Source organism: Populus trichocarpa, chromosome 2 (assembly GCF_000002775.5).
Source record: "Populus trichocarpa isolate Nisqually-1 chromosome 2, P.trichocarpa_v4.1, whole genome shotgun sequence".
Lineage (NCBI taxonomy): Eukaryota > Viridiplantae > Streptophyta > Magnoliopsida > Malpighiales > Salicaceae > Populus > Populus trichocarpa.
In genome coordinates, this window is record NC_037286.2 from 2,567,995 (window position 1) to 2,581,289 (window position 13,295).

Sequence of the window (13,295 nt, forward strand, 5' to 3'; positions counted from 1 at the left end):
ATCAATTTAATTGATATATTGAACTTTGATGTTTTGTGTAATTCTTGAAATTAAAATATTTATAGTGCTCGTAGAGTAATTAATGATAACTTAGTAGTTATTTATGTGATGTATTTTGAGGGAAAAAATCAACAAAAAAATATATTTGTTTATTAATAAGTCTGATGAATTATGTTAGATTTTTTTATATAAATTGTTGTAGCATAATTTTTTTACCTTTATTTTGATATATATTTTAAATAAAAAAATTCATAAAATTCCAAAAAATTTGTTTTTTCAATAATTTTAGCTATTTTAATTATTTTTTTATTATTTTTTAACTTTTGTGTGTCAGAACATCTTGAAAATCATAAAAACATTTGTCTTCATAATCCATTCAAATCAAGGAATTAATTGCATATCTTACAGTAACAATCCGAGCAATTAAAACCAAATTTCAACCTTCCAATTCTAGCTCTCAAATCCCATAAATTTGGCTTCAGAATTATAGCCCAAATCTGCAATCAATTCCCTAAATTTTGTTCCAAGATCTATTCTCATAATCAGAGCCTTGGTTCTCCATCAATACACAGCACAGGAAAAAAAACCAAGACAAAAAAAAAAAAAAAAAATTCCCCAGCCCATCTCAAGCCTCCCACGAGGAACATCAAAGAGGCCTGGAAATTTTTCCAGACTTCAATCTTCCCTACCAACACCATCTCCACCCAAACCGCCACTATAATTCTCTTTTAATTAAACCAGCCACCTCTCCTCTCAAAGAAATAAACCCAGACATGAAACACCACCTGTCTTCCCTCACAAACCACCAAACCATATCCCAGCCACGCCACCACCCTTCCAACCCTTTCATTCGCCAAAAGAAGAAAACACCATTGTTAATTAATTTAATCTTAAATTCCATTTTTAAAAATTTATTTGATAGTATATGGTATGTGTGTATTAGATTTGATGAACTATAACAAATTGAACCAATGATATGTTGTTGTCTTTGAATATTTTCAATAAATCTTGTTGGAGATATAATTTATTTGGATATAGATTAAAGACTGAAAATCTTGATTGAAGTGATATAAATTGAAGTTGATAACTTGAGATGTTCTTGATGTAAGGGAAATTTTTGCTAAGTTTATTTTTAAATTTTTGGTGTGGATTTTTTTTATAAAAAAAAATTTATCAAAAAGCTTGTCTTGAAATTTTTTTTATATCTCTAGGAATTATTATTATTATTTTTTATCTAGGATGAAACACTTTATTTATAAAGATTTGTAGGGGCTCTCATGTTTTTTTTTTAAATATTACATTATTTTATTTTATTAGTTGATTTTTATTGATGAAATCGTGCATTTATAATAAAATATTTTGAATATTTTATTTCATATATCAATATTTTATTAATCAAAAAATATATGTAAGTACTTATTTTTCATGTATTTTTTTTATTTTATCTTTTTATATAAAAATAAAATAAAAAACACAACAAATTTTAATCGATGGAAAATTGTTCTTTCTATACTCGCTCCAGTCGTTGTCATCACCACGAGCCACCATCAAATCCACCACGCGGCTGATATTTAGAAACTTCAAAGTCTACATCAAGACAATAAATGAGCTTAGAAGAAAAGAAGAAAGGCTCCTGCTTTGATTTTCTTTTCATCTCTGTTTTGCAGGATCTATTTGAGAGGAGCGTGATATTCACTCGCGTTTCAAATCCAGCAATTAGTCGGCCTGCGTGTGTATACATGCGCTCCACGTGGTCCCACGGGAATTTTCCAGCATTTACTGGTGTTTTTCCACCTGAAGGTCAATTTCCAACTCCAAATAAGTACTTTTGTTATTTGTGTGTTTAAATTTCATGTGTATTGATTTTTTTTATTGTAAAAATATGAATATTTTTTTATGGTGATATTCTCATGTAATGAAAAACATAAATAGAGAGAAAAATAATAATTGTAAAAAAATAATAATATAAAAAACCAATGAAAATAAAAGGGTCAAAACTCAAATTTTATTAAAACCCATGAAGCTAATAATTGGGTTCAAACCCCAACTCCATCATCAATACAAGTTAAAAACCTATTTTTTTCATCATCCATACGGGTCTAATTCATGTTCTCAACAACTTCAACGTAACCTTTATTTTTGACTTATCTTCTTCTAAAAGAACTAATGTCCATATCTTAAAATCAAATACAGGTTGCATTCATTTTAGCCATTTTGATAGAAAATCTTTTTTGGAACTTAACGTCAACATCTTTGATGAGTCTTTTATTTTTAGGGACCAATATCAAATCTCCCATGAAACAAGCATGAATTAAAATTAAAAATAAGATAAAATTAATTGGAATAATTAAGGTCAATCAAAATAACAAATCTAAAAAAAAACACATAATATAAGCAATATTTCATAGAAAAGGATGTTATAAGGGTGACATAATTCTTCTCTTAAATATAACTAACTCCTTATCTAAATATTTAAAATCAATGTTATTTTTCAGAATTCTTAATTTTTTATTATTATTAGATGACAACTCTAATTATTCACTATATATATATATATATTTTAGCCCCGGCTCTAACTTTCACTGAGTTGCATAGTAAATCAACATCTACACACGTGTAGTTGACCAAAGAAATCATGATTTTATAAACTATTGGTTATATATATATATATATATATATATATATATATATATATATATATATAAATCTTTTTGTCTAACAAGTGATATTTTTGCTTTAATATAAAGTTTTGATTCCCATCATAGCTGTCCTCATCACCAATGTTCCAAATTTAATAAACGTATCAGAATTTTTTTATCTAAATTAATTTTTATATATATACGTGTAACTGACTGAAACAATTGTGATCTTATAAATTCAACACCATGTGTGAATTATTATATGTTTTATATCTTAGTTTTCTATGTGGTGTGTGTATTTAATTGTTTATCTCAAGATTTCCCGTTTTCAAGCATTAAATTGCTACCTCCTTTATAAAATGGTCATGTTTGGCCATCCATACAAAGGAATACAAGGTTTTATATCGAGTTTAATAATATTTATATCATATTTATAATACATCAAGTAAAATAATTATTTAAAAGTTGGTATCTATATCCACAGGCTTTGATTAGATCATCATCCCTGCCTGAAACTCTACAATCTTGTAATTTTTGGCTGTATTTCTTCGTTGGAGTCTGCAGTGGTAGAAATTAACAGAGGGTTCATATACGAGTACTCCAAGAACAACGATGGAACCAACATATCTGATAACAGCTTCCTTCTCTCTCTCTCTCTCTCTCTCTCTCTATATATATATATATATATATATATATATATATTTATTGAATCCACTTGCGAAGAAGTTGTACAGCAAACATTTGTTAATGTGAAGGTGATTGATTGGAAAATATTATCTAACAGTAATCGAGAGATACACTATACGACAAATCCATGGCGACTACTCAACGCCAAATTTGCAGACGTCGATAAAGCTTGAATTATCGAGGAGGAAAGATTCCCTTGTATCCACGAGTTCTTTTTTTTAATTATTTTCCTGACAATTGTACGGAAATTATGATTAATCTTTTGACTTCTCCTGCAGTTGGTGTTTTCCGTTAGATTGACCAATGATTGGACTTTACGACCCTTTTCAGAGTTTTTTTTTTTTCCAGTTTAACACAGTGAAAAAAGAAAACGGAGAAAATAAACAAAATTCATAATTCCCATGACATTAACTTATATAATTTACACCGTCCTTAAAGTATTTTATTTTTAAAGAATTTTTTGGACCGTGTTGTTTTCTTTCTTTATTATGCTAAAATCTAAAAAGAAACTCTCCTTTTTACTCAAATTCTCATGTTGTTACTGGTAAATTGGAGAATCGTCACTAGAATTGTTAGTTTTTGGGGACAAAATTAATTTATATCAACGTTTAATTATCTTTACTGGTTGAAATATCAAAAATATTGATTCTGGCATTTTTTTTATAGGGAGAGATGTAATTTCATTATTTATATTAATTAATGTTAACAGGTAAATTATCATTATGAATTTTATGAAATTCAAATAAAGATAATAAAAATGAAATTTAAATATAATAGAAAGAAAACATACTTAATTATTATTAGAATAGTAATTATTGAAATATTGAGTGAAATTTCATCTTTAATTTAGGAACCTTTTCTTTTTAGGTTGTTCATAATTGGGATTTTTTCTACGTACGTGTCTCAATTTCATATTATTATATTGAACAAATTTTCAGTCAACACAAATAAAGAAAATCCTTAAAGATTGAGGGCAAAAAACCAAACAAGACTATGAAATTAAAAGCATATCAATATAGATTCATAATTATTAATTTGGGCTCCCGAAGACATCACATCTAGCAACTAGATATGAAATTATTAAAAAAGAAAAAAAAAGTGACAATAATGAGGGGAGGAAACTAGTGTTATTTTTACTGACGGGATCCAAAAAAATGTATTTTTAGAGAGGAGATGTTTAGAGAAGAGAGAGACTAGGGTTTGATGAATTTTAATATAAAGTCTTTTAATTAATATATAATTCCAATGAATAATCTTTGTATGTGTATAAATGTGAAAGACATAATATTTTCTACCATATGATTGTGTTTACTTTATTTTTACACCAATTTTTTTTTAAATAATTTTACTTTTCAGAAATTACATAAATAATACTCCACGTATTTTTAAAAATACCAATGATCTGGTGCAATACAAGTTTTTAGTTAATTAGAATAGCAAGTATTTTTATTTGTGCTTGGAGAATTTCCTGAAGAGGTTTATGTTTTAATTAAAATCCATTATATATATATATATAAACATGAACTATTATTGGAAGCATCTCTGCTTAGTACTTTTCTTTTCCTGCAATAATGATAGCGTTGTGCTTTGACTTTTTCACGAGGAGTTTGTAATTTCTTTTTTCTTCTTATTGTGGTTAATTAAATGTCTAAACAATAATTCACAAAGAGTTCGTAGTTTTTAATTATCATTACAGGTTAATTAAAAGTATATAGTTATGCGTGTGGTTCATTTTACATGGGATATCTCTTACAATTCTATTATCCTATTTTCTAAGAGAATAGTGCTAAATATTAGTTAAAAATAATCAGAAAAGACTTCAAGAATATACATAAATTATTAAAATAATGAAATTCACCATTTAATCTCACACTATCGATCCAATTGCTCACAATCATAATTTTTATTAAGTCATTATTATTTTTTCTTAATGTTTAGCATTTTTATTTTTAATTTAAAATTTCCTTTATTATCAACTTAATTTTTTATAAGTATGAAAGATTATTTGAGATGTCAATAAAGTGAGCATCACTATCATATGATTAATTAATTTATACACTCGGGATTTGGACGGTGGAGAGTTGTCGCTCTGATCTGGAGAGAATTTATAAGTAAATATGTTGTCAACCCCATTCCTACTGATCTCTAACCTTCTTTTTGGAGCAAATTTACAGGCAAATCTGTTGTCAAATCTTGCGTTTTCTCTCTAACCATTTTTCGCATAGCGTTTGGAGGTAGCTTCATGCTTTGATTATCGATCGTTTTATTTTATTTATAGTATTTATATTCTAATTGCGGCAGAAGAACATGAAGTTTTTCTCGGTTGTTCATGGATGTAATGAAAAAGGAATTTTAATGTGGTATTTGGAGAGGGAATTACGTATCTAATAAGTTGCCTTCAAAAAAATATTTTTGCTGAGCATAGTTTTATTTTGGATTTATTTCTGAGAAGCAGAATCATGCAAATAATAATAATAATAATAAAATTCAACCAGTTTTTTCACAGTATTTTTTTCTCTTTCTTAAAAAGAAGAGACACACCGAAAGGGCAAATTAAATGTACAGAATCTAATCGGAAATGAAAAGACAGCGGTGGCGAGAGCTAGCTGAGGGAGAGAAACAAATTCACTTGGGAATACCTCTCTCACAAGAGCTTAAAAGTGTTTCCAAATAATCAGCTCCTAGATCCTCCAACACCAACACTTCTTTTGTTGCTAACCCTTTCCCTTTCCTTTTACCACTCACTGGCTTTCTTTTGGAATGAGTCTTCTTCAGTGCCTCAGCTGGCGAGCACCAGTCTGTGAAACCGCACTTTAACTCTTCGAGTGATTTTCTCACTTGCTCAATCGGAAAATTGAGGACAGCCTTAGAGCCCTGTAATGATAATGCTGCTTGGTCATAAGCTAGAGCAGCTGCTTCACCAGTCTCAAATGTGCCAAGCCAAACTCGCACTCCGTTCCTAGTGGAATCTCTTATTTCTGCCGCATATGTTCCCCAGGGCCGATTTCGGACCCCTCGGTAAGTCTTTTTCCTTGTCGGAATGTTTTTTTTAGCTTTTGGAGTGGCTTCCTGTTCCTTGATCTCTTTCGAGGAACTAAGTTGCGGTAAATTATTTTTGGCTATGTTTGGTGGAACATCCGAAGCAATACTATGAGTAGATGCTTTGGCTTCGGTGAGTGGAACGTCAGATGGAAGAGTCTCTTGACTCCCTTCAGAGTCATTCGAGTTGAATGGAGAGAAACCATGAAGGTTAAAAGGAAGCTTATCCCACGATGGATCCAGAAGGCCGAAGGGAGGTGATGTTGAGAATTCTTGATTTGGATTGTTGAAGAAAGAATGATCCATCCTTCATCTGTTGCAAATTGCAGGGTACTGCAATTTCTTCTAGGCTGACCTATTTTGGCTTGCTATCATCTGAATAATTAATATCTGCCCCATGTATACACACACAACAGAGAAAGATTAAATTATTGAGTCTGCATTCAGAGAATGAAAAACAACAAAAACAAAAAAATACAGATTGAAATTGCCTTTTGCAATTGTAATGTGGACCCAATCATTAGTTGGAGACAGTTTGTTAATTACTTGAACTATTATGATAGTGAAAACTAGTAGCGGATTTAGAGAAATTATTAAATCAATAATATTATTATATTTCATTAAGTTTACCGGTAGACAATTTGCATTTTCTTATTTTTTTTAATTATATAATTATGGTTGTGCTATCAAACGAAAAAGTATTGGACAAATTTAATAATTTACCAAAGTTTTATTAATTGAATAATGATCTTAGATGATGAAATAGATTTATCTAATATTTTTTCATATGGTTTTTAGTCTTCTTATTCGGGGACCAAGTGCTTTTCTTCGAGGAATATGGCTCTATGCATGCACTTCTAAATATTCAATAAAGGCTATATATATATATATATAGTTAATTTACCATATACATATGAGCGTATAAGCATATTATTTATTTATTTGCTTGTCTGGACTATTTGGGCCCCGGAAACATGTGATTAGTACGCTCGGCAACTGTTTAGGATGGTGTCGATGCTCGAGGGTTAATGTCCCGACACAAGAAAAATCAACTTTCAATATCTACGTTTTATTTGTTTATTTCTCCTAATAGTTAATATTTAATATACATATCCGTACAGATGATGAAGCCTGAGGTCATCACTTTTCCCGTATTTTCTTCTTAAATTTATTAAGGGCACCTTACCGGACCCCGGGGCCACATTAACCAGAAGACGATTCCTTGTAGGGCATAAGAGATACCAAATTCAATCAAAATAATTATGCAAATAATTAAATTAAAAAAAAAAAGTTAAAAAGGGATTAGTTAAACACACCCACAGTTTACTGTTGATTCACAGTAAATTTATTGTTTTGCCCCTGCCACACAAAAATATTTAGCTTTGTTAGAAAGGTAATTCAGTCTTTTTCTTAGAATCCAAATATCATTGCTAAATTTATAAGGGACATTATGGTTAGCTCATATTTTCATTGCATATTGTTATAAATCTCCTGCCTAAAACTAGTAAATTAGTGCTAAAACTAATATATTTCAATTGAGAAATGATAATTAAGAATGGAAATTATTATAGATGGGGATAACAACTTTTAGTAATTTAAATAAAAAATTTAGATGAAATAAAATAATAAAATCGATATGTGAAATGTTAATTAGTGATAAATCATGTAAACTTCCCGATCGGGTAAAATAATTATTTCAAATGAAGGATTTTTATAAATTTAGAGTGAAATAATTATAGAAAAGATAGAAAGGAACTTCAAATAAATTAATATACGACTTTAAACTCAAATAACACTAACCGTTGATATAAGTCTCACATACAATCATGTAGGGGGAGGGAATCTGAAAGGAGATTTTTTTTTTATATTATGAATAGAGATGAAAGTCCTTAATTAATTACTTTGAAAATCTTGATGATTTGAGTAAATTAAATAATATGCATAAATTTGGATTTTTAGCGTAAAATTATTGAGTGTCCAGTTTTACGTTATTGATCATATCTCTTAATATGATAGTTGGATCATGCTGAAATTCTACTAGAAGTCTCCTGATATTTTGTTCTATCTTAGATTAAAATTTCAGGTTGATCAGAATTTGATAAGATCTTTCAAAAATACGATGATCGAATAAAATTATAGAAAATGACACAAGGACCAAGTAGTGATATTTTTGTAAATAAATGCAAACAACCCCCTTTTTCTTTATGATCTAGGCAATAGGTTGGTTGGTTGGCCTAGGTATTTTTTAAGGTTGATCTTTTTTTTTATCTTATTCAGTTTTGTCCTTTAAGATTCAGTTCTTTTTAAAATTAAGTTTCATTTTTTTTTCCTTCTCATTTTACCTTATATCGAGTTATCCCGTTCGCATGATTCTACTCGTGAGTTTTGACGACCTTACTTGGATTTGCTGGTTTTTTTGTTTTTTTAGATTCTTTTTATTCACTTTTTTTTTAATTTTATCCTTTTATATTTGAATTTTTGAAGATTGAAAATTGTTATTTTTTTAATTTTCTTTGTCAAGTCATGAATTTGTTTCCTTTTCTAAATATATTTACAGCATTTAAATATCATTTTTTTACATTAAAAAAAACCTAGCTTAACCCATGAAAAAATACGGGCCACCTATCTAATTATTAAACCAAAACTGAGGACGAGATACCTACAGGCTACCTTCCAAGGGACAAATGATGGATTGAAGGATCGGGATATTTCTTTGCATATTATACCTAGATAGTCTTTACTCTTTTTTCTTTTCTTTCATTAGGAGTAGGTTTCAACAAAATAATAATGGGGCACCAAAGTGAAAGTGATCGCACTTTGATTTTTTTTTTTCTCCCTTAACTATTTTTCCTTTTTAGACTAGCAACGTCCCCCTAAATTTTCTCTCAAGATAGGACTTCACATCCTAGACTTGGACCTTTTTTGTTTATTGATTTTTCTAATCAGGAACGAAGCTGAAATTATATAATAAAAAGAATGAAAACTCAAAATATAATTTATTATTAAAAAACTCAATTATTTAAAATAAAAATATATTATATTATCTTATATTTAAACACTAAAAATATAAAAATTTAAAATATTTTGCAGGCCCAGCCCTGCTCGCCTCCCCTGGTTTCGCCCCGGCTTCCAACGTCCCCCTAATATATATATTTTACATTTTTACTTGAAAAGTTTTTTTTGGAAATGTACTGGCTAGATAAGGCAACAGTCTTAATTTGTTCGAGATTATTTTGCTTTTCATTTTCACTTGTGTCGAACATGGTATAACGACTCCCACAATCAAAGCTATAAGCAAAGAAAAATTACATGAAAAAGACAAGCAACGTTCAGTCCAAAGGGGGCGGGGGAAACGAACAAGAGCAACACAGAGAGACACTACTTGCTTATGCATGTGACGCCATATCTTGTTTACCTTGCTACCAAAACAGGGATTGTGTAGGCCACATTGTTTCATTTTGGTGCTGGAAGTGAACAATTAATGGGAGCAAAAAAAGAAAACCCGTTACATAGTTTTACTAATTTAGTGAGAGAAGAATATAGATCTTTGATCTTGACACACGGCCCAATAAACAGCTAGCTAGCCACACTAAGTAGCCAGAGTGAGAGAAGAATTGCTGTAAACCGTCCATTTTAGATAAAACAGCTAGCTTGAATCCCACTTGTAGCTTAAAATCTAGAGAGGAACAAGATGGGTCATAAAAAGGAATGGGATTTTTTATATGCTAATTTTGGAGTCGTTTTTTGTTTGCTTGCTGGACTTTAAACCGAGGAACAGAAGATAAAGCAACTGTACAGTGCTGTTTTTGTTTTTCAACCTTCCATCAATTTCCACTTTACAGAGAGGGTCTTGCTTGCATTAGAAATCTAGAGTAGATTAAGTAGATGATACAAGACTCACTTTATCCTCTAATAAATGAAAAAGAAACTTTACAGAGTGTGTAGAAATAAGGATGGACAACAAGAAAGGAAAGAAACTCTTGCCACGACATTACCCCTCTCCTCATCTTAGGAAAGACAAGGGAAAAAGAAAACAAAATCAAAGGTCTGCAAAGAAGAAAGTAATTGACAAATAAAGGAATTAAGGAGATGAAAGCAGTCTGACTTCACCAAGAACTAGAGCTCTCACATGAATTCAGAAGCTCTTCAAGGTAGTCAGCTCCCAAATCCTCCAAAACCACCACATTTTGTTGTCTAGTATTAGCTACTTGATTCACTTTACTTTTCCTACTTGTTGATTTTCTTCTCACGGAGTGTCTCCTCTTAAGTGCCACCACAGGCGAACACCCATCTTCACATCTATACTTCATGTCTTCAAGTGATTCTCTCACCATCTCCACAGAGAAATTTAGTACAGCCATCGAACCCCGCATGGAAAATGCTGCTTGATCATAAGCCAAAGCAGCCGCCTCTGCACTATCAAAGGTTCCTAGCCAAACCCGGACGCCATTTCTTGTAGAATCCCTTATCTCTGCAGCATATTTACCCCATGGCCGCCTCCTAACCCCTCTGTAGGATTTCTCTTTCTTTGGCTCCTCTTCTTTGGCATTTGAAGTCACTTCCTCTTCCTTAATTCCACTCGAGGAATTAGATTCCGAGGACTCCTTGGCACCATCGGCGCCTAAATCATTAAACAGTACCATCTCCCCTGAGTCACTGGTGTTAAAAGGAAGGGAACTGCTCTGAAAAAGATCATCCCATGGAAATGAATCTAAAGAACCAAAAGAAGATTCAGGGGAGAGATCTGAATTTAGGTATTGATTATGGTAAAACAAAGAGGGTTCCATCTGGGATTTTTGAGCGGACAGCTAACCTTTGGTCTATGACTTGTGGGTTTGGTTATGCTTGTTCTTAAGTGGCGACTTGAAAATATTTGATCGGCTAACTAACCATTTATATACCACCAAAAGAAGGAAAGATTTTGAACAAGAAATAATTAAAAATAAAATTAAAAAATTGAAATGATTGAATGAGCACCAGTCGATGATAAAGAAAGATATCGATAAGAGGGGATGCCCTTAGGTTTACGGTATTATTTAATTACAAGCAAGCAATGCTGTGCTAGGTTTGAGGTTGTGTTCTTGTTCTTTGTTGCTAGGAAGGCTTGGGAATTTGTTTTTAAGGCACGTGTGTTTAGTGACGTACGGCGGCGGGATTGGTCCCACGATTGCCTATACCTTGCCGACGTCACCATTGCCTTGTTCGCATATGTCTTACACGTGGTACCAATATTTCAATACAAAGTGGCAAGCTTTTCATTGTCACTGGAAGGTTTGGACAGTGTAGCTTCGCATTTACAGTTAAATGTTTTTAACTTCTCTGTGAATTTTGAGCTTCAAGTTGACACAGTTTTGAAGTGTATTTTAAATGTGTTTTTGGTTTGAAAAATATTAAATTGATAATTATTTAGTGATTTATGATAGTTTTAATCTGTTGATATTAAAAATAAATAAGAAATTTTATTTTAATATATTTTTAAATAAAAAATTATTTTAAAAATAATTATGCATCATAATCTCATGAAATACCTTTTAATTAGTTTTCCAGTCTTAACATGATGGGACGGTATAACAAAATAGAATATACCAAGTTAGAAGTTCAAAGTCTTGTTTCATTTTCAGTGTACAGAACTCGTTAATCTGTTCTGTATTATTTCAAGCATAAGAAAATAAAAAAGAAGTCAAGGAAAATGGTTCTGGGTAATGTTTTGAAAGCTGCAGCTGTGATTATTTGTTCGAAATTCAAGACAATTGTTAGATATTAGTTTACATCGTAGTTTGAATAGAAATCATCGATGAAAAAAGTAATTGGTGTTTAGAACACTTATTCAACTTGCTAATTAGAATCTTTATTGAATTATAATAGGTCTAGACTTGTAATCTTTCAATCTATATGTTGAATTTAAGTGAGTTGAATACACGAAAAAGAGAAGAATGATTAAAATTGTGTGTGTTTTTAGTTTTCAACAAGGTCACTGATCTTAAAGAAATGACGATGTTACAAGAGATTGACTCGTGACGAGAATAATATTTATTTAATTTAAAGGTTTTAATTAAATTCAAGACCCATTAATAAAATCTCGAGTTTTTTACATATTTATGTCGACTAAGTGATAGATTTGCTATGAAATCTGATCTTTTTAGTCTTGTCCAATGAATGTTAAAAGCATCTAAATTATTAAACACTACTTTTTTGATGCCACATGAACCAACTTTCGTCCCCTGTCCAAGAAAAAAGTGAAAAAAAGGAGAAGAAAATGGAGTTCCGAGCCTTCATAATTAACTCGGGGATAATCAGATTTAAATCACATTAGTTTTAATCAATAAAACCACGCACCGCTTAATCACGGATGGTGATCAAGAGAGTTTGGCACCCTAGCTAATACGGGTGAGGATTCATGTGAAATTAAGTTGTTGCGTATTTAATATCAACTGGTAATTTTAGGCAAACCTCCACCTTTAATCGTTATCACTTAAGGTAATGATGTGCACATGAAAGAAATAAAAGTCATGGTTTCTTGTGGCAAATTTGATTTGAAAAGACTGGCAGAGGGGACAGGTAAATCAAATCCATAAAATATTTAACACAGATGAAGCTGTTTGATAGCAACGTTGTCTAGATTCAGGCCCCCTTTCGTGGGATTGCTTGAAACCGTTCCCGGTCTTCAAGAAGACAAAAAATCTCCATGGAAATGCCTGAATTTTGAAAGTCCTCCGAAAAGAAAGGGTTGCTACACGGTTGATGGCGACCATCTCTTTATTTTTTTGCGGTTCCGTTAATTTTTTTAAAAAAATTATGTTTAATTTTTAAATCGATTTGAAACTTTACATGATGTATATTAAAGGAAAATTTTAAAAATAAAAAAAATATTTTTATATAAAATATACTTTAAGAAATACATTTATCAAGAAGATTCGGTGATAAATAATA

General features: G+C 30.8%; 2 protein-coding genes across 2 annotated transcripts; both read right to left on the reverse strand.

Moving 5' to 3' along the window:
- Positions 1-5,786: 5,786 nt before the first annotated feature.
- LOC7471970 (ethylene-response factor C3) lies at positions 5,787-6,875 on the reverse strand. The gene has a single exon (XM_002302012.4). It carries the CDS (start codon positions 6,669-6,671, stop codon positions 5,952-5,954), a length of 720 nt encoding a protein of 239 aa, XP_002302048.3. The 5' UTR covers positions 6,672-6,875; the 3' UTR covers positions 5,787-5,951.
- Positions 6,876-10,251: 3,376 nt separating this feature from the next.
- Positions 10,252-11,388, reverse strand: LOC7471971 (ethylene-response factor C3). Its single transcript, XM_002302013.4, has one exon. The coding sequence runs from the start codon at positions 11,150-11,152 to the stop codon at positions 10,472-10,474; it is 681 nt and encodes a 226-aa protein (XP_002302049.1). The 5' UTR covers positions 11,153-11,388; the 3' UTR covers positions 10,252-10,471.
- Between the last annotated feature and the right edge of the window lie 1,907 nt (positions 11,389-13,295).